The sequence below is a fragment of the Aotus nancymaae genome, unplaced genomic scaffold, assembly GCF_030222135.1.
Source record: "Aotus nancymaae isolate 86718 unplaced genomic scaffold, 86718_ANA_hifiasm-v0.15.2.pri h1tg000003l, whole genome shotgun sequence".
NCBI lineage: Eukaryota > Metazoa > Chordata > Mammalia > Primates > Aotidae > Aotus > Aotus nancymaae.
The window spans coordinates 34,872,977-34,894,287 of NW_026988414.1; the positions used below are offsets into that span (position 1 = coordinate 34,872,977).

The 21,311-nt window shown below is 40.9% G+C and overlaps 1 protein-coding gene across 3 annotated transcripts; it reads left to right on the forward strand.

Moving 5' to 3' along the window:
* The first annotated feature begins 39 nt into the window (after positions 1-39).
* SLC25A51 (solute carrier family 25 member 51) lies at positions 40-19,544 on the forward strand. 3 transcript variants are annotated; one of them, XM_012463411.3, is made up of 3 exons: positions 40-98; positions 4,081-4,205; positions 14,994-19,544. In XM_012463411.3, the coding sequence occupies exon 3, from the start codon at positions 15,036-15,038 to the stop codon at positions 15,927-15,929; it is 894 nt and encodes a 297-aa protein (XP_012318834.1). In that variant the 5' UTR covers positions 40-98; positions 4,081-4,205; positions 14,994-15,035; the 3' UTR covers positions 15,930-19,544. The 3 variants fall into 3 exon arrangements, with proteins under 3 accessions (XP_012318834.1, XP_012318835.1, XP_012318833.1); XM_012463412.3 differs by lacking the exon at positions 40-98 and adding an exon at positions 293-382; XM_012463410.3 differs by lacking the exon at positions 40-98 and adding an exon at positions 504-639.
* The last annotated feature ends 1,767 nt before the right edge of the window (positions 19,545-21,311 follow it).

A 21,311-nucleotide genomic window follows, 5' to 3' on the forward strand; every position in this document is an offset into this window, starting at 1 on the left:
AGCGCGTCGCACTGCGCCCCCGCCCCGGGGTCGGTCACGGTCTGCGCCTGCGTGGGCCCTGGCTTGCTCGCCGTCCTCCTGGACGCCGGCGGCGATGGGTGAGTGCGGGGCGGGCGTGGGGAAGCACCGGGCCTCCCTCTTATGTGGTTGCAGGGAGGAGAAACGCGCCGAAGGGCCCGTCGTAGCAGCCGGCCGCCCTACGGGCCCACCCCCGTTTTCTGCGCGCTCCGGCTTCCCTGGTCCGGCCGCTGTGGGCCCCGCCCAGGCGGCGCGCGCGGAATCACTTCTGAGCCTCCTCGGCTCCCAGCTCTCCCGCCTACCGCGAGAGAGTGTCCGGCTTCTGGGCGACCTTTCCCGCGAAGGAAGCTGTGCCTTCACACGGGTGCGTCTTGGGCTGGGGAGGCACCTCCCTGGTGCGCCGTAACCGCAGGGGCGGGGAGGAGCCGGGCTCTGCCTGCGCCTAGGGGAGAGCGGGGCTGGCCCCGCACGAGGGCCCTTGCCTCCCGGGAGACTGGAATTTCGGTCTTTTCACCTCTGGACCCCTGACTGTGGAGTGTCAGAGACGGAAAACGACTTAATGATCTAGTTCAACCCCCTCCCCGCTTTTCACAGGTTGGGGAAGTGAACGCCTGGAGAACGGTAAGTTCAGCTACGTAGCCTGGCAGTGCTTGTTCTGCGACACCATGTTGCATCGCGTTGTAGGAAGCTCACTTGTATAAGGATTTTCGGGGACGGTGGTGGTGGTGTTAGTCTCCATCCATTATTTGGTGTTAAGTTTAGCTAGATGGAGTATGTCAGCACCTCAACTTCTGCATAATCTTTGCTTTGCACCTCACAGGTCTACCTAGCTGATCTTAATTCCCACCCTCTGTTTCTCTCTACTTGTAATCTGTGAAACAGAAGCCCTTGAAATATATAGCCTCCTCTGCCCGTGCTTTGAAAGGATTCCATAGGATCAAAAGGTGCTAGGACTCTTGAGATCCCATAGTGGTTCAGAGCACAGGATACCGCTTTAGAACTGGAATCACCTTTAGCGCATCTCAGGGGAAAATAAATTAGGAGTTGACTCATCTGATCTCTCTTTTGCTAGATGAAAGCAAACACAGATTAGTGGATTTTAAAATCAGATATTGCTTTGTCTTTATAGTGGCAAGAAAGTTTCATAACTAGGACTAGACCCGGGCTGATCTTGTTCTGAATGCTGACTCAGACCTGCTGACTAGTGGAAATTCACATCCTTTGAGAATTGGAATCACCCTCTCCCCAGTTTTTGCAGAGACCTTTGTGCTGGGGTCATATCTGGATCATGCTTATCCATGTAGGCTGTAAATTAAGGTTTTAGACTTTACATTGTTTTCTCAGTCACAGAAGCTTGACACTTGTAGTTGCTTGAAAGTGAAGTTCATTAACTTTGCTTCCTTGTGATGCGATAGATTGTTTTACATAGCAAACGTGTAGAGTTATGGTAAATAAATTTTGCAATAAATTGCAAAGAATTATGCACATTAATGAATAAAAATATAAAGATCAGTTTAGCAAAGAAATTTAACCATGCTCACAGTATAGGTAAACATGCAAAATTCTAAACTTCATTACCAAAGAATGCTGTGCACATTATCCTTCTGTTGCTAAATTAAGAACCTATTCACACCATCCAGGTCTGTAGGATTAAACTAGAGAAAAAGCTTTAAATCTATGAAGTCCGGGAGGGTTTCATAACATTTTTTCCCCCATCTAGGCCTAGTTTTTAAATCTGAGAATCTGAATATACAATAATGTTCTTAAAATCATTTGATATGGTGGCCAATAAATGGTTAACTTCTGTTAGCTGTAGTTTTCTGCTTGTGTAATAATAGTCCCCATTCTCACACAGAGTCATAAAGTCACCTTTATTTGCAAAATTTCAGAAAGTAATACAAGTACCATTCCAGGAAAAAAAGTGAACATGGATAAAATTTTTATTGTTGTTCACAAATAACTTGGCTTGTACCATCAAGGAGCATATGTAAACAACTTGTAGGTGATGACTTTAGAATTAAAAATATTTTGTGTGCTCAATATGTAAAAATGGTTTTGACATTCATAAATTGTCACAATATCATGTAATATGTACATTAATCTGGATATTCGTGTCGATTTAACATTGTTCAATTCTGAAACTGAAGAAGTACAAAGCAATACATAGGTACGTAGGTATCAAGCATTTTTGTACTAAGTTTTAGTACTTAAAATATTGATTAATCTTAGTTTGTAAGTGTATACTAAGAGTTTTTAACTCTTACCTATCAGCTGAAATAGTAAAAAGTAAGGATGTAGTAGACCAATAATCATCAAACTTAATAGCCTGACAAACTTCAGTGTCTAGAATATATTTTTAAGTTAATCATATTAAGCTCCAAACCTCAGTACATTAAGAAAGGGAGAGAAGAGAGGGAATGGATGATATTCTGGAACCTTTTTTTTTTCTTTTAATCCTATTTTTATTTTGAATAGCAACACAAAACTGACTTACTGAAGATTTTGGGACACTTATAAGCAAGTAGAGTTGAGATGAAATGCTAACTCTCTTTAAAAAGTAGTAGTAAGGGTTTTGCTCAAAGGAAAGTACATAGCCTTAAACAGTCAAGTTAAGAAACAATGAATACGCTGGGTGCGGTGGTTCACACCTGTAATCCTAGCACTTTGGGAGGCCAAGGCTGGTGGATCACCTGAGGTCAGGAGTTCAAGAACGGCCTGGCCAACATGGTGAAACCCTGTCTCTTAAAAAAGGAAAAAAAAAAAAAGAAAGAAAGAAAGAATAAAAATAATTGTCTCACTTAAGAATTACAGGAAAATGGCTGGGCGCGGTGGCTTACACCTGTAATCCCAGCTTTTTGGGAGGCTGAGGTGAGCAGTTCACCTGAGGTCAGGAGTTCAAGACCAGCCTGACCAACACGGAGAAACCCCATCTCTACTAAAAATACAAAACTAGCCAGGTGTGGTGGCGCATGCCTGTAATCCCAGCTACTTGGGAGGCTGAGGCAGGAGAACTGCTTGAACCCAGGAGGTGGAGGTTGCAGTGAGCTGAGATTATGCCACTGTACTCCAGCCTGGGCGACAGAGATCACGCCACTGCATTCCAACCTGGGTGACAGAACAAGACTCCATCTCAGAAATTTAAAAAAAAAAAAAAAAAATAGTAAAATTGGTTATTCACAAGCTACTTCTTTGCTAGGAGAGAGAAGGTTATAAATTAGATAAACTGATAACCATGCTAAAAAAAAAAAGGGAACGTAAATACACAAGTTAGAAATAATTTTTTAAAACAGCAAGTGTTGGATGGGGGCAGTGGCTTGTAATCCCAGCACTTTGGGAAGCCAAGGCAGAAGGATCACTTGAGCCCAGAAGTTCAAGACCAGCCTAGGCAACATAGTGAAGCCCTCTCTGCACTAAAAAAAAAACGCTTTTGAAATGTTAGCCAAGCATGGTGGCATGTGCCTGTGGTCCTAACTACGCAGGAGACTGAGGCCCCAGGGGGCCCAGGCTGCAATGAGCCATGATCGTACCACCATACTCCAGTCTGGGTAACAGAGCAAGACCCTGTCTTTTTTGTTGTTGATGTTGAGACAGAGTCTCACTCTGTCACCCAGGCTAGAGTGCAGTGGCATGATCAAGGCTCACTCCAACCTCCGCCTCCTGCTTCAGTCTTCCAAGTATCTGAGACTACAGGCACGTGCCAGCATGCCTGTATTTTTAGTGGAGATGGGGTTTCACCGTGTTAGCCAGCATGATCTCAACCTCCTCACCTCATGATCCGCCCACCTCAGCCTCACAGAGTGCAGATTACAGGTGTGTGCCACCGTGCACGTGTGCCCCCCGTCCAAGACTCTGTCTTTTAAAATAAAAATAGGCTACATGCAGTAGCTCATGCCTGTAATCCCAACACGTTGGGAGGCCAAGGTGGGAGGAACACTTGAGCCCAGGAGTTTGAGACCACCCTGGACAACATAGTGAGATCCCGTCTCTACAAAAAAAAAAAAAAAAAAAAAAAAAAGACCATATAAATTAAACCAGAATTCTTTTTTTTTTTTTTTTTTTAAGGAAATCCTTTTATCAAAATTGACTCCAGAAGAGAGAACCTAACAGAGCAAAAACAATGGAAGAAATTGGGAACATTATCAAAAAGCTATCGTCCTGCCAAACTCCAGGCTCAGATGGTGTTACAGGTAAATTCTTTTTCAAACTTCAAGGAACAGATGATTTTATAAGATATAAATTGTTGTACAGTATAATGATGGGGAAATCACTTATTCTTTTTACAAAGCCAGTGGAACGTTGACACTGGCACTTGATGTGAAGATAGAATTAAAACTAAAAACTTACCTGAGTGTCATGGCTTATGCCCATAATCCCAACACTTTGGGAGGCTGAGGAGGGAGGATTGCTTGAGCCAAGGAGTTCTAGACCAGCCTGGGCAACACAGGGCAACCCTGTCTCTACAAAAAAGTGAAAAACTAACCAGGCATGTGGCACACATGTGTGGTCCCAGCTGGGAGGATTGCTTGAGTCTGGGAGGTTGAGGCTGCAGTAAGCCATGATTGTACCACTACACTCCAGCCTAGGTGACAGAGTGAGACCCTGTCTTGCAAAAAAAGAAAAAAAAAATGACAACATGATCTGTTATGAACGGTAATATGACATTTTAAAATATTAGCAAATGGAAATTAGCAGTATGCTGAAAGAATATTTCACCACAGCCAAGTAGCATTTATCCTCATGTTGCAAAGATGAGTAATCACCAAGAAATATGCTAACATAATACACCAAACAAATACATCAGAAAAGAGTAATAATAATAATAGCTTGCCCTTGTTGAGTACCTGCTGTACACTAGACTGCTCTCCCGCGTGCTTTATATGGTATTAGCTCAGTTAATTGAGCTAGTCTATGAGGTAGTTAATAGTCATGTTTTATAAAGAAAATAAACTATAGATTAACTAGTCAAAGGTCACACAGTACATGTGTGGTGGAGCTAGGATTTAAACCCAGGTAATTAGTAGTCTCCAGAGACTGTACTCTTAAATATTACACTGACTCTATCTCCAGTGTTTATATGATCATCTCAGGAGCTTCCTAAAAGCATTTGATCAAAGTTTAAGATAGACTCTTGAGTTATTGATGGTGGGAAGGTGTGGAGGTGATTGAACTTCAGAACAAGAAGAAGAAATGTATATTTCCTTCCCATGTTTGAAAATTCTCTACGAGACCCTTACCAGTTGACTAGAAAAATGGAATCCACTTTTATTTTTTATTTTGTTTATTTTTGAGATGGAGTCTTGCTCTGTCACCCAGGTTGGAGTTCAGTGGCGCAATCTCAGCTCACTGCAACGTTGCTTCCTGGGTTCAGGTGATTTTCCTACCTCAGCCTCCTGAGTAGTTGGGATTACAGGCACACGCCATCACGGCTGGCTAATTCTTGTATTTTTAGTATAGATAAAGTTTTGCCATGTTGGCCAGGCTGGTCTCGAACTCCTGACCTCAAGTGATCTGCCTGCCTTGGCCTCCCAAAGTGCTGGGATTACAGGTATAAGCTACCACGCCCAGCCTGGAATCCATTTTTAATGGGAAGCACAATTTCATAGTTAATAGTTGGGGGCAGGAGCTTAAGTTATAGTTGCAGCTATACTAATTCTTTGAATATAGATTGAAGTCTTGGGGTTTTTGGCATGATTTGTGAGAGAAAATTATGAGATAGGCCTCCTTCATGTTTACAATACAGTTGTACAGTTGGGCAAGGGTAGATGATAAACAGGGAGGAGGGATACTTGAGTGGAAATAAGTCTTATATGGCTCAGCTGATAAGTGAACGTTTTTGTGTCTTGATGGTTTGTTTCCCTGTGTAAACTTGAAAACTGTGAGGACTTGGATTATAAACACTCAGATGACAAGAACTTCCTGTTTAAAACCAAAAGCCAGCTTAATGGTAATCTCTAGGAGAGTTCCCACAAGTGTCAAGAAAAATATAAGAACTATAATTTTATATATATGTAATTATATAAAGATTATAATAATTGTAATTTATTATAATCTCACTGTAATTTAATTTTGTTCAGGAAGTATTTGTCAGTTCAATAAGAAGAAAGAACTATACATACTATAAAAGAGAAGGCAAAATTTTTTGCAAGTGATCTTTTATATTGTGGAAACTGAAAAAAATTCACCAAAAAACTGAGACATAGTAAGGATTCAGTAAATTAGCTAGTTCTAACCTTAATACCCAAGAATTGTTAGTTTATTTTCTTATGCAGACAAAACCAGTTAGAAAATTGGTGGAAGTAAACAGCCTATGAATAATAATAATCAGGCAGGGTGAAGTGGCTCTTGCCTATGTTCTCAGCACTTTGGGAGGCTGAAGTGGGAGGACAGCTTGAGCCCAGAAGTTCAAGACAAGCCTGGGCAACATAGTAAAACCTCATCTCAGAAAGAAAAATATTAAGAAATTTAAAACAAAATTGTAAGTATATTGTAAGTACATCTATATTGTAAGTATAGATGTAATACTTAGATGTAAAATACTTAGGTGTGAGAAATAATCAAGATCTATATGAAGAAAATTTTAATGCTTTAAGGTTTGCAAAAAGTTCTAAGTAAGGCAGGGCGCGGTGGCTCACACTTGTAATCCCAGCACTTTGGGAGGCTAAAAAGTGGATTGCCCTAGGTCAGGAGTTCGAGACCAGCCTGACCAATATGATGAAACCCCATCTCTACTAAAAGTACAAAAATTAGCCAGGCATAGTGGCATGCGCCTGTAGTCCCAGCTACTCAGGAGGCTGAGATAGGAGAATCGCTTGAACCCGGGAGGCAGAGGTTGCAGTGAGCCAATATCAAACCATTGCACGCCAGCCTGGCCAACAAGAGCGAAACTCTTGTCTCAAAAAAAAAAAGAAAAATGTAAGTAAATTGGAAGATACCAAGTTCTTACAAAGTCAAGATTCAATTTCGAAAAGATGTTGAGTATTTAAAATTAAGATAGATCTTGTGTCCTGTCTGTCATTTCCTCCAGATAGCTAGTTAATGACCTCCTGCTGTACGGGGCCTTGACACCTTCCATGATTGCATTTATCTCCCTATAGTCTAATATTAATTTGCATGTCTTACCTCCCCTGACATAGGTACCTGACATACGTACGCTGTTTAATTTATACTCTTTCCATCTAAATACCACTAAAAATTCAAAATTAATACTATTCTGAACCTTAAATATTTATTTATATTATTATTATTTTTGAGATGGAGCTTCTCTCTTGTCGCCCAGGCTGGAGTGCAGTGGTATAGTCTCAGCTCACTACAACCTCCGCCTCCTGGGTTCAAGTGATTCTCCTGCCTCAGCCTCCCGAGTAGCTGGGACTACAGGCATATGCCACCATGCCAGACTAATTTTTGTATTTTTATAGAGATGGAGTTTCGCCATGTTGGCCAGGCTGGTCTCAAACTCCTGACTTCAAGTCATCCGCCCACCTCGGCCTCCCAAAGTGCTGGGATTATAGGCATGAGCCACTGTGCCTGGCCACCCAGCCTATTTTTAACAACTATATGTCTCATCCTGTGGATACATCTTCCACCATAAAACACCAACAGGATTTTGGGGGAGAATACACTGAAGTTTACCTGAGAAAAATGAGAGGGCCAGGAAAACTGTAACAATTCTCTTTAGAGGGGGAAGGCCCTACTAGATGATGAAGCATATTTTGATGCTGCAATAGGTTAAAATAGGCTAGTACTAGAGAAGAAATACTAGGATTTTTGTGGAAAAGAACAGAGTGCAAAAATCAATGCAAATGCACATGCGTATTTAGATTATGCTGCAACTGGTGAAAACAGAGTTCATTAATCAGTGATATTGGCAGTCTCTTATCTTTGCCTCACTCCTTATACTGATATTCCTGAAAGATTACAGTATAGGTGATAAATGAAACCATAAAAATTATGGAAGGGCCTGTAATCCCAGCACTTTGGGAGGCTGAGGCAGGCAGATCACTTGAGGCCAGAGGTTTGAGACCAGCATGGCCAATGTAGCAAAACCTTGTCTCTACTTAAATTATAAAAATTAGCTGGGCATGGCAGCACAGCTACTTTGGAGGCTGAGGCAGGAGAATCACTTGAACTGGAAAAGCAGAGGTTGCAGCAAGCCGAGATCATGCCACTGTACGCCATCCTAGGTGATAGAGTGAGACTCTCTCAAAAAAAAAAGTTGTGGAAGGAAGCCTGGATTACTTGGAGTAATGAAGACCTTCTAAGGAGAACACGGAATCTAGAAGTTGAGATATATTTAATATCCAATTCAAGAGCTTCAGTGAATAAAATGATACAGACATGGAAAAATTATTTGCCATGATTTGACTAATAACTAGATTCGTTTTCTTCATATCCAAAAGATATTTTACAAACCAATCAGACAACCAAAGCACCAGCAGAAAAATGGGCAACATATATGAAAATGTATAGTGAAGAAGTGGTCAATAGAAATGAAAGATGCTGAATCGTATTCAAAAATTTTAAATGGCAGGCAAGATGGCTCACTCCTTGTAATCCCAGCACTTTGGGAAGCTGAGGCATGAGGATTGCTTGAGTCTAGGAGTTTGAGACAAGCCTGGCTAACATAACAAGACCCCTTCTCTACAAAAAAAAGTAAAAAGAAAAGTTAGCCAAATGTGCTGGTACTGTATGCCTATAGTTCCAGGTACTCAGGAGGCTGAGGCAGGGAGGATCATTTGAACCTAGGAGTTTGAAGTTACAGTAAACCATGATTGTGCCACTGCATTCTAACCTAGGCAACAGAATGAGACCCTGTCTCAAAAAAAAAAAAAAGTTTTGGGGGCCAAGGCTGGCGGATCATCAGGTCAAGAGATTGAGACCATTCTGGCCAACATGGTGAAACTCCATCTCTACTAAAAAATAGAAAAATTAGCTGGGTGTGGTGGTGCGCACCTATAGTCCCAGCTACCCAGGAGTCTGAGGCAGGAGAATTGCTTGAACTTGGGAGGCAGAGGTTGCAGTGAGCTGAGATTGTGCCACTGCACTCCAGCCTGGTGCCTGGCAATAGAGTGAGACTCTGTCTCAAAAAAAAAAAAAAGTTTTGAATGGCAAAGCAATTCACATGGCATAGGTACAAGGTTGCCCATTGCTGCGTTATGTAAAGGCTAAATAGAAAAAAATAATACCCAGAGGCATAGTTCTACTATAAAAACACATGCACATCCGTGTTCACTGCAGCACTGTTTGCAGTAGCAAAAATATGGAATCAACCTAAATGGCCATCAGTAGTACACAGGATCAAGAAAATGTGGTACATGTAGTCCATGGAATACTATGCAGTCATAAAAAGAATAAGATTATGTCCTTTGCAGAAACGTGGTTGGAGCTGGAAGTCGTTATTCTTAGCAAACTAACTCAGAAACAGAAAATCAAATACCACATGTTCTCAATTATGAATGGGAGCTAAATGATGTGACCTCATGGACACATAGAGGGGAACAGCACACACTGGGGCCTATAGGAGGGAGAAGGGTGGGAGGAGGGAGAGGATCAGGAAGAAATAACTAATAGGTGCCAAACTTAATACTTAGGTGACGAAATAATCTGTACAACAAACTCCATGACAGAAATTTGTCTTCATAACAAACCTGCCCATGTACCTTTGAACTTAAATTTTTTAAAGGCTGGGCTGGTGGTTCATGCCTGTAATCCCAGCACTTTGGGAGGCCAGGAGTTCAAGACCAGCACAGCCAATATGGTGAAATCCCATCTCTGCTAAAAATACAAAAATTATCCAGGCATGGTGGCAGGCGCCTGTAATTTCAGCTACTCGGGAGGCTGAGGCAGGAGAATCGCTTGAACCTTTTAGGCACAGGTTGCAGTGAGCTGAGATTGCTCCACTGCACTCCAGCCTGGACGACAAAGCGAGACTCTGCCTCAAAAAAAACCCAAAAATGTTCAAAAAAAAAAAAGTGGGGGCGGGGGCACAGATTTATTCAGACCTTTCCTCTAGACAGTTCTGAAAGATCCTGGGATTAAAAACCTGTATCTTTTACATACACACTCACACACTTGGCAAGCTGAATTGTCCACAGGCTTTTCCAAACTTTAATAATACAAAACAAAACCATAAAAAAGAAAAAAAGACCCAGCAATCATAAATAGGAGATGGAATAAATTGTATATAGTGCAGTCATTTCATAGAGTACTGTGCAACCATTCTAAACAGAGGTATCTCTTTGCTGATAGTAGATTCCAAAATGCATTGTTATACACCTTACTTTTTTCATTTAGTTGTGTGTGTGTTTTAAATGATGAGTAGATTGGAAGAAGGCATGGAGAAGGGGGTGGGGTGAGTGTGGACAGAGTTAGGTTGCTTGCTGCAGGACCCCTTGCATTAGTTCAGGTGAGGTGAGACCCGAGTAGGCTGGTGAGCTTGGAGGAGAGACTCTCTGTGTATTTAATTGATTTCCAGCTTTTTTTCTCTATTCGCTTAGGTAATACACATTTATTTTGTGAATTTTTTTTTAAGTGATTATTTTTTGTTGTTACTGGATCGACAAACAGCCCAACTCCAAGGAATTTGGGATCTCTCAATGGAGCATACAGGTGACTTCATAATCTAACTGCATTAGTACCCACCAAAATTCGAAGTAATTCCAAAATTGCAGTTAAACAAATTTTCAGAGCAGATTTCTTCAACTGAACAAAATATTTTGGACCTTAGAGGTAGTATGGCTCTCCTGATTAGGGAGGGGACAGTGAAAGATTTGACCTCGTGACACTGCCTAGCTTTCTGGATATGACCAGGTGACTTTGACTGAGAAGTTTCCTGACTCCTCGTATTACCTTCCTTAGGGTAGACTTTGGGCCTGCAGTGACATTAGTCCTAACTTGCTCTCAGTTGAGAAGAATTCATCTTTTCTAATAGAAACATGACAGCAAAGCAGCTCAAACTCCAAAGAGTCATTGGGCCATAGATTGTACAGATGTCTACATTTTCTTAATAATAGTCTGTATTCTTCAAAAAGGACACACAGATCTTGGTGTAACATACTTAAGTAAAATAGTTTCTTTCATCTGCTTTACAAGAGAAAGAAAAGAATGTTGGCCAGGCACAGTGGCTTTCACCTGTAATCCCAGTACCTTGAGAGGCTGAGGCGGTGGATCACTTCAGCCCAGAAGCTTGAGACCAGCCTGGGCAATGTGGTGAAACCCATCTTACAAAAAATACAAAAATTAGACCAGGCGCGGTGGCCCATGCCTGTAATCCCAGCACTTTGGGAGGCAGATCAACTGAGGTCAGGAGTTCGAGACCGGCCTGGCCAACACGGTGAAACTGCATCTACTAAAAATAGAAAAACTAGCTGGGCATGGTGGTATGCGCCTGTAATCGCAGCTACTCAGGAGGCTGAGGCAGTAGAATCACTTGAACATGGGAGGCAGAGGTTGCAGTGAGCCGAGATTGTGCCACTGCACTCCAACCTGGACAATAAGAGTGAGACTCAGTTTCAAAAAAAAAAAAAAAAAGGGAAGAAAAAAGCCTGTAGTCCCAGGTACTCAGAAGGCTGAGGTTGGAGAATTGCTGGACTCCACGGGGTTAAGGCTGCAGGTGAACCAAGATTGCACCACTGCATTCCAGCCTGGGCAACAGAGTAAGACACTGTCTCCAAAAAAAAAAAAAAAAAAGTCTATGTATGTGTGTGTATATATATATAGATATATATAATGTAGTATTGTTGAGAGGGTCTTGAGATTTTCCTGAGAGTCCTAGCCTGCTTCTCTCTCCTCATCAGCTCAGCTACCCATCTTTCTCCACCTACATTGTGCCCCTGCAGGGCATACACAAGTAATCTCCAAGAATGTGATGACACTGCTCTTTTGGCCCAAAACCTATGCCTTAGCCTGTGCCGCTCCATCGGCTAAAATGTGTTTCACCGTTACGTGCATAGTGACACTTACTCAGCCTTCAGAGTGGAGCCCAGGGGTCCTGTTCTGCCTGTCATTCCCTCCAGACAGCTGATTAATGACCTTCTGCTGTATGGAGCCTGATACCTTCCATGACTGCATTTATCATCTCCATATAGTCTAATTATTTGCATGTCTTATCTCCCCGACATAGGTACCTGACATACATACACTATTTAATTTTCACTTTCCATCTAAATACCACTAAAAATTTAAAATTCATACCATACTGAACCTTAAATGCTTATGTTTATTAACTATATGGCTCATCCTGTGAATACCTCTTCACTTGGACATTGTATCCTTTACTGTTGAGCATTTTTATTCAGTATTTGCTGTTAAAAGCCTTGCTGTGACTATATTATGGCTGAATCTTTGTGTACATGTTGTGTGAATTATTTTCTTAATCTATAATCTTAGAAGGAAAATTATGGTTGTGTGTTTGTATTCCATGTTCATTACATATCGGTGGCTCCGGCACATATAACGCCCCTTAGTAACTGATGCTTTCTGATTCTTTCTGTGCCTCAGCTCTATGCTTTTTTACTTGGAGAGTAGTCATGGTTCTCTTTAACATCTTTTGTCCTGAATGTTTAACAGTTCACCACAGCATGTGTGTAGTATGAGGAAGAAAAAAACATACGGAACTTGGCAATTTTTTGTTCTAAGTCAGAGACCTAGACATTTTTCCATTGCTTTTATTATTTCTCATTGAAACCCTTAAATATGGTTTGGATTTCTTCCACCGCTTAGCTGTTGTGAATAGTACTTCTGTGAACATGGGTGTGCAAGGTCTTTGAAACTTTGCTTCAGTTATTTTGGTTATATCCCCAGAATTAGGATTGTTGGATTGTATGGTTTTTTTGTTTTGTTTTAAAAAAAAAAAAAAATGGTATTACCGTCACCCAGGCTGGAACACAGTGATATGAACACAACTCACTGCAGCCTCAACTTCCTGGGCTCAAGAGGTCCTTCTGCCTCCACCTTCCCAGTAGCTGGGACTGCAGGTACATGCCACCATGCCCAGCTAATTTATTTTTATTTTTGTAGAGACAGGGTCTCACCGTGTTGCCCAGGCTGTTCACAAATTCCTGGGGTCATGCGATCCTTCCGCCTTGGTCTTCTAAAGTGCTGAGATTACAGGCGTGAGCCACTGCACCTGACTACTATTTTTAATTTTTAAATTATTGTTACTATTTTTAGAAACAAGAGTCTTGCTCTGTTGCCCAGGCTGGAGTGCAGTGGTGCAATCATGGTTCACTGCAGCCTTGACCTCCCTGGCTTAATTGATCCTACCGCCTCAGCATCCCACATAATTGGGGCTACAGGCATGTGCTACTATGCCCAGCTAATTTTTAATTTTTTGGTAGGCATGGGATCTCTTTATGTTGCTGACGCTTGTCTCAAACTCCTGGATTCAAGCGATCCTCTCACCTTAGCCTCCCAAAGTGCTGGGATTACAGGTATGAGCCACCATGCCTGGCCATCTCTTACTGTTAAGGAATTAAAATCCAATTTAAAAATATTTAGCCTGATACACACACACATGTACGTATATACACACAGACATACACACACGTCTGTAAATGTATTTATATATATTTCTATTACATCTAAGATATAATACAAATAAAGGTGATTATTCCTTGTTATCCCCCAAATAAAGGTGAATTCCAAGACCAGCACTGGAAGGTAGGAATTGTTCTGAATGACCCAACTATTTGGTTCTGGACTCTTTCAGGGAGAAGGAGGGGGAATCAGATTTAGATGACTGGCAAGGAAAGATCTTGCATTTTACAGAAGCAGGTGTATTATAGGGGCGGAACTTTGGCTAGTTCCACTCAGCTCAGCCTATGTGTGCAGGCTTCAAATCATTTTCAGCACTATCTGGTATAGCTACCTCTTATCCCAGGGCAGCCTCACACAGTCATTGCCATCTGTGATACGGTAGCAGGGATATGAACCTTGGAATCAGTCAGACTTCATTTCAAAATGCTGACCCCACCAGTTACTAGCTTTGCCTTGAACAAAAGAAAATACTGGTTTTATTCATTTGTAAAACTGGAAAAATAATACTTTCTGGCATTGTTTTGAGAATTCGTATATGACAATGGAGTGCATGGTACATACCTGCAGACCTTCCTTGCCCCGCTCATCCCACACCTCCGTCTTCCATGATGCATGTTCAGTGTCCCTTACCTGTGTTCCCACATGGATAGTTATCAGAGAAGCTGTCACATTGGTCTAATTGTTCATCTTGGCAAATTCTATTAGTTTGTAAGTTCCTTATCTTTGAATCTCTAGCAACTTAGCAGAGGACCTAGTTCATAGTAGGTACCAAAGAAGTGTAAATATGAATAGAATGAATGCATGTCTTGCTATAGAATGTGGGTCTATTTCAGCAGGATAATATACTGTTATGTAGTGTAGTCAGTACTTACGAACTAGTCTAGTGGCTCTTAAAATTTTTTGGTGTTAGAACTCCTTTACACTCTTAAAAAATTACTGTGGGCCCCAAACAGCCTTTGTTTATATGGACTCATATTCCAGGTCTTTAGGAATTTAAAATATTAATTTTAAGGTGATGATAAACACATTACATGTTAACACATTTCCATGAAAAATAACTATTCATGCCACCCATTTTTTTCTAATGATTTTACAGTCATTACAAAATATCTTAGAATTTTCTAAGCCTCTTTCATGTCTGACTTAAAAGACAGATGGAGTTTCCTGTTTACTGCAGTCTGTTGTGATACGTCGTTTTGATTAAAGTATACGCAAAAAATCATGCCTCACTTAGATACATAGTTTGAAAAAGGAAAACCTCCTAGACTCCCAAAAGGATCTCAGGGACTTCCAGGGGTCTTCTGAAAGTGCTTTAAGAATCATTGATCTAGCCTGGGAAGGAAAGTGTGGTGTCCAGATATTAGAGGATGGATTAGGGAGAAATTCCATGTGTTTAGCTCTCTATAAAAACGGGTTTACCCGTTGTCATTTATTATTTGTAGGTTAAAAAAAGTCCTTCATGAAAAAGAAAGATCTTAAGCAACATGATGGATTCAGAAGCTCATGAAAAGAGACCACCAATACTAACATCTTCAAAACAAGATATATCACCTCATATTACAAATGTTGGTGAAATGAAGCATTACTTGTGTGGCTGCTGTGCAGCCTTCAACAATGTCGCAATCACATTTCCCATTCAGAAGGTCCTCTTTCGACAGCAGCTGTATGGCATCAAAACCCGGGATGCAGTACTTCAGTTGAGAAGGGATGGGTTTCGAAACTTGTATCGTGGAATCCTTCCCCCATTGATGCAGAAGACAACTACACTTGCACTTATGTTTGGTCTGTATGAGGATTTATCCTGCCTTCTCCACAAGCATGTCAGTGCTCCAGAGTTTGCAACCCGAAGCGTGGCGGCAGTGCTTGCAGGGACAACAGAAGCAATTTTCACTCCACTGGAAAGAGTTCAGACATTGCTTCAAGACCACAAGCATCATGACAAATTTACCAACACTTACCAGGCTTTCAAAGCACTGAAATGTCATGGAATTGGAGAGTATTATCGAGGCTTGGTGCCCATTCTTTTCCGTAATGGACTCAGCAATGTCTTTTTTTTTGGCCTCCGAGGTCCCATTAAGGAGCATCTGCCTACTGCAACGACTCACAGTGCTCATTTGGTCAATGACTTTATCTGTGGAGGTCTGTTGGGTGCCATGTTGGGATTCTTGTTTTTTCCAATTAATGTTGTAAAAACTCGCATACAGTCTCAGATTGGTGGGGAATTTCAGTCTTTCCCCAAGGTTTTCCAAAAAATCTGGCTGGAACGAGACAGAAAACTGATAAATCTTTTCAGAGGTGCCCATCTGAATTATCATCGGTCCCTTATCTCATGGGGCATAATCAATGCAACTTATGAGTTCTTGTTAAAGGTTATATGAAAACACCATCAGTTAAGTGCCATTTTTCAACTGAACAGACCTTCTAAGAAGAATGTAGTTTGGCCTCTTTCTTAGTTGGCCAAATACAAGTTGGTGTCATAACTCCAGGCCACAGTGAGTTATGGGCAAAGCTGTTTTCCTTAAGCCTCAACAAAACAGAATGAAAGGTTCCAATAGGCAAGTATGGGGGGTTTTGTTTGTTTTGTTTTTTATCATTACCTAAGAGCTTTAGGCTAATTGCCTGGTAAATAACTGTCCATCTGATGGCCTTTGACAGGGAACTTAATCCCCAAGATAGGATTCTTTTCTTCAAATCAGTCTTGAAATCTTCTGCATTGAAACATAAGTGTTTGTGACTGGCCAGAGAGAAGGTCCTCAGGGGCCAGGGGCTTCTCAGGCTTACTTTCTTACTCCATTGCTTGCTTCTCTGCCCTCAGGAGCAGCTGTAGAGGGTAGTCTTCATTAAGCTCAAGCATATGACAAAGGAGCAGAACAGAGCAGAAAAGCAGCTTATTAGGTATAGGCTTTTCATGATAAATTGCTTGTATTCATTTTGAAACTAAGCATCTATTGGATAGTCATTATACTATTTCTATTTAGATAGGGTAGATCAAGGAGCTATGAAAGTTTGCATTTTGCTTTCTAGGTTTGAAAGTTTTCTGATTTTGACTGTGACCTTCAACCCTTCCAAAATATCCTTATGTTAATTTCACTTATTTCATTGCCAAAAGATGAAGGGACTTAAATTTTGTTATAAGTGTTCCATCCTGTTAAGAAGTTTTCATATTAATTGTGTATAGATAAAATTCTGTTTAGCTTCGTTTCTTTGAATTATTGGTGCCATCTCAGCAAAGGTCTGTGGTTATTTTTCCCCTTGAGTAGGAGCTGTTCATAGCCAAGCGTGCTGTTCTCTTAAAACTCTCCTTTTAAAAAATAAACACTTCCATAACATTTTGTTTTGGATGTCTATTAATGCAATCCTGCTTTTCCCCCCTAGTTTCTAAATGTTACAGAGTGGGGAAAAGGCTTAGGATCGTTTTCACCTCACAGTGTTGGCTGTCTTTTATTTTACTCTTGGAAATAGAGACTTCATTAGCGTTTTGAGATTTTGGGAACCCAGTTTTACCATCGTGTCAGTACAAGATAGTTTGAGAGCATATGATCTAAATAAACATGTTTGAGGGGTTAGTTTGAATTTTAAAAGTAGGTAATAGCCAAATAGCATTCTTATCCCTTAACAGACGAAAACTTCTTTGTCAAAGGAATTGGAAAATGTGAAAATATTTTTTCCAGATAAAGCAAAATTATTCATATGCCACTTCCAACTGACTAATGAAAGATAAGAGACAGACTGAAAAAGAGGATTATAAATTCTAAAACCCTTTCTGTAAATATGTAGTTAAAGATTGATTTCCAGCATCTGACATGATGATAGGTTTCATGTTAACCAGTTTTTCTTTCTGGGTGATTGCATGTGAGTATGTGCACATACTGACCAAAATAAAATCAGGGTCTTAACTTGGTAGTTTATTGAAAGTTTCTGGGCAGATAGTTCATAAAAGCTGTTTACCTCTAAATGCAGTGTGGCTGGTTAAAACCAGTGAACATCCTTCTTCCAGCTGTAAAGGATGAAGCATATTAAGTGTTAACCAGGCAGTAATGAAGCTAAGTAGCCATACAGCAGCTCTGTCTGACAATGTTGTGCTGGATATTGCAGTTTACTTTAAGATGCAGATGTAAGCATTTAAAAATAACAATAATTTGGCACCAAATAAATATGAGTAGCGTCCTTTGGCCTATTAGAGTCAGGATTTGAAGGAAGTTGAGTTTGAGAAATGAATGAATAAAGGTACCTTGGTGCCTGACTCCCTCATTCCTGTATGTGACTCTGAGCACTCATAGGTGTGTCCAGCGACTCAGCACAGGGCAGGTGGGTTAGCCTGGGGTTCTACCTTGGCCCTGGGAATAGATACTGTTGGGCCTTTGGTTTTGTTGGGCTTCCTTTTGTCTTTACACTCCATACAGGTGGTAGAAATCTAAGTTCTAAAGCACTTTTGTGAAATTCAAGCTAAGTGAGAATTCTAAGGAAAATGCTTTGGTCAGTGCTGTCTCAAATAAGTGGCGTTTAAAAACAGTTATTAATAAATATTTTTAATGGTTTTAACTCGGTATTTTTTATTATTTCTTTGTCACTCTTTACAGCTTTTGAAGACCAAACTGCAGATACATTACCAGGGATGGTTTTGTGTTGTCCTATAGACTTCTTAAATTTGACAAAAAATTCAACAGAACTTGTAACTGACAGCTTTGTCTGAACTTGAAGTCAAAATGTGTTGTTAATAGGAGATTCTAACTATTGTTTTTACCTTCAGTGTGAACTAGCATGGTAGTAATTTTGAAAAGGCAGGCCGAGTGCAGTGGCTCCTGCCTCTTGTAATCCCAGCACTTTGGGAAGCTGAGGTGGGCGGATCACTTGAAGTCAGGAGTTGGAGACCAGCCTAGCCAACATGGCAAAACCCTGTCTCTACTAAAAATACAAAAAATTAGCCAGGCACAGTGGCACACACCTGTGATCCCAGCTACTCGGGAGGCTGAGGCAGGAGAATTACTTGAACCCAGGAGGTGGAGGTTGCAGTGAGCTGAGATCATGCCACTCCACTCCAGCCTGAGCTATAGACTGAGACTCCGTCTGAAAAAAAAAAAAAATGTGAAAAGGCAAACATGATTGAATATCTGAAAAGCTTTAAAAGTGGGCTTTCTGTTACATATGTGGTACAAATGTCTCATGAGCGCAGGACACTTACGGTCTTGTGTCCTATACTTCATGTTTGATGCCACCAGAAATGTTTTGAATTCTGTATTTAACACACTTTGAGTGGTATGAGCCCTCAGGACTGCACCACAGAGTAAACACAACCTTTATATGGTGGCAAATATGTGTGTCTTTCTTGTTTCATTTGTGGTTGGGGACAAAATCCATGTTTTTGTCTAAATAATCGATACTCAACAAGATTGACTGTATAATCAGCGGATATATTGTGAACTGTGCAATAAAACAGAATCGTGTATATAATTACCTTCATATACCTGAAATTCCTAAGCTCAGTTACAATGTAATACTCAATATAAGGCTGTGCAAACAACACATAAGGGAATAATGGTGGTTGACGGGATCTAAAGGGCTTTGAGTGAAGCCAGTCAGGTTGAAGTAACACTGGTTTAGGGTAGAGTGAGGGGTATGCAATCATGAAATGAATTGAAGAAAGGGTAAGCACTCAAACTTCATTTCTTTTAAATTAAAATATTTCTTATGTGCAAATGCATATCAAAGACTTGAACAGGGATTCTCTTGAAATCGGGGAATTTTTAGTTTTTAATGCTGTCTTTGTTTAATATTAAATATGTGTTGCCTAATGGCTCCCAAATGGTGTGGGAGTCTATAAATGTTCCTCTGAAAGGTTCATTATTAAAAGTGGTTAAGCATACAATGCTATTTTTGTTTGATAGTTTGAGTTTCATGACCATGTGAGTTTAAATGAAATCTGTTAAATGTTTCAGAGTTAACACTTCTTTTTTTTTGATGATTTGGAATAAAGTTTGTTTTTTAAGCCCCTCTTTTTGGTCTCCTCTTATGGTTGAGTAGTTCCTTATTACTAGCACGTTCCTTTTCTGTGGTATTAATAATCTGTTAGTCTTTTTATTCAGAAAACATTTAGCACACTACCTTGACTTTTAGCAACTTAACCTGGGGATGTTGCAAGTAAAACATTCCTTTGTTTATCCATCTTACTTGTTCAAGAGGGGTTTCATGTAAGTTTTATTTTCGAGGTAGCTTAACTGCAAAGCTTTTTTTTTTTTTTTTTTGGACAGGGTCTCTGTTGCCCGGGCTGGAGTGCAGTGGCATGATCATGGCTCACTGTAGCCTCAACTTCCTGGGCTCAAGTCATCCTTCTGCCTCAGCCTCCTGAGTAGCTGGGACTACAGGCACTTGCCACCACGCTCAGCTAATGTTTGTAGAGATGGTGTTTCGCCATGTTGCCCAGGCTAGTCTTGAACTCCTGGGCTCAAGCAATCTGCCCACTTTGGCCTCTCAAAGGGCTGGGATTACAGGCGTGAGCCACTGTGCCCATCCACATTTTATTTCTTAAAGGTCTTCCTCATATGTTATAAACTTCCCTACTGAATATAAACTTTCTTGATTTAGCTTATCAGTATTTTCTGTTGTATTAGAGTAGCCTCATGTAATGTTTACTCCCAAGTTAAATGGTCTGGATATTTGTGCTTTTTTCAGTTTTTTTTTTTTTAATACCTACTTTTGCCTTCAGAGCTTCTCCTTTCTATTGTGGCTCATTGGTTAGGAGAGTGTGAAGTTTTAGCCATGTTGAGGTTGCCTGATAATAGCAAAGTAAAGGAGCTGTTGCTTCTAAAAGTCCTGTTTGCAATTGAAATTCATCATAAAGAGAAAGTGCAATATCCTGAACTTGTAAAGTTGGAATTGATAAAAAATGGTGTTTAATAATCACATCATCTGATGAAATGTTTTAACCCAACTCTAGCAGCCATTGTAGAGTTCTAGACCTCCAGAGTGAGGAATAGGCCTGACCAGGAAGAGCCCTGGGAAACCTCTGCATAGCTACGGAGCACTCCCAATCCCCGAGAGGCTGACTCCCATCTTACATCTATTTATCTGAAGTTTCCAACTAGGGAATTTTTTCTCCAAAAGAGCATAGCTGATTTTAAAGTAGAAATTGAAAGTAAAATAGGATTTATCTCAGTTCTCATTTCCCGTCAATCTATTCTTCATATTGTCAATAATTTTTTTTTTTTTGAGACATGGTCTTACTCTGTCACCCAGGCTGGAGTGCAGTGGCAAAATCTCGGCTCACTGCAACCTCCGACTCCGATTCAAGCGATTCTCCTGCCTCAGCCTCCTGAATAGCTGGGATTACAGGCACCCACCACCACACCCAGCTAATTTTTGTATTTTTTCCAGTAGAGGCGGGTTTCACCACATTGACCAGGCTGATCTCAAACTTCTGACCTCAAGTGATCCACCTGCCTCAGTCAGCCTCCCAAAGTGCTGGGAATACAGGCATGAGCCACCATGCCCAACCGTCAGTAATTTTTTTAAATGTCACTTTAATAAATGCCTTTCCTCAGCCATAAAGACCAAACACCTTGCCGTGGCCTAGAGGGGACAGGATGATCCAGCCCTTGCCTCCATTACTCTTGTCTCTAGCTAAAACTGCCCTGCTGTCTCTGCACTCCAGCCACTGGCCCTTCCTAATTACTTGGACCACGCTGTACTCATCTTGCTCCCAGCCTCTACCCATGCAGTTGCCCTCTGCCCTCAGCACTCCCTTTTTCTACTTCATTTATCAA

Coding starts and splice junctions, on each gene's coding strand:
- SLC25A51 (XM_012463411.3), top strand. CDS start 15,036: ATGATGGATTCAGAAGCTCATGAAAAGAGACCACCAATACTAACATCT.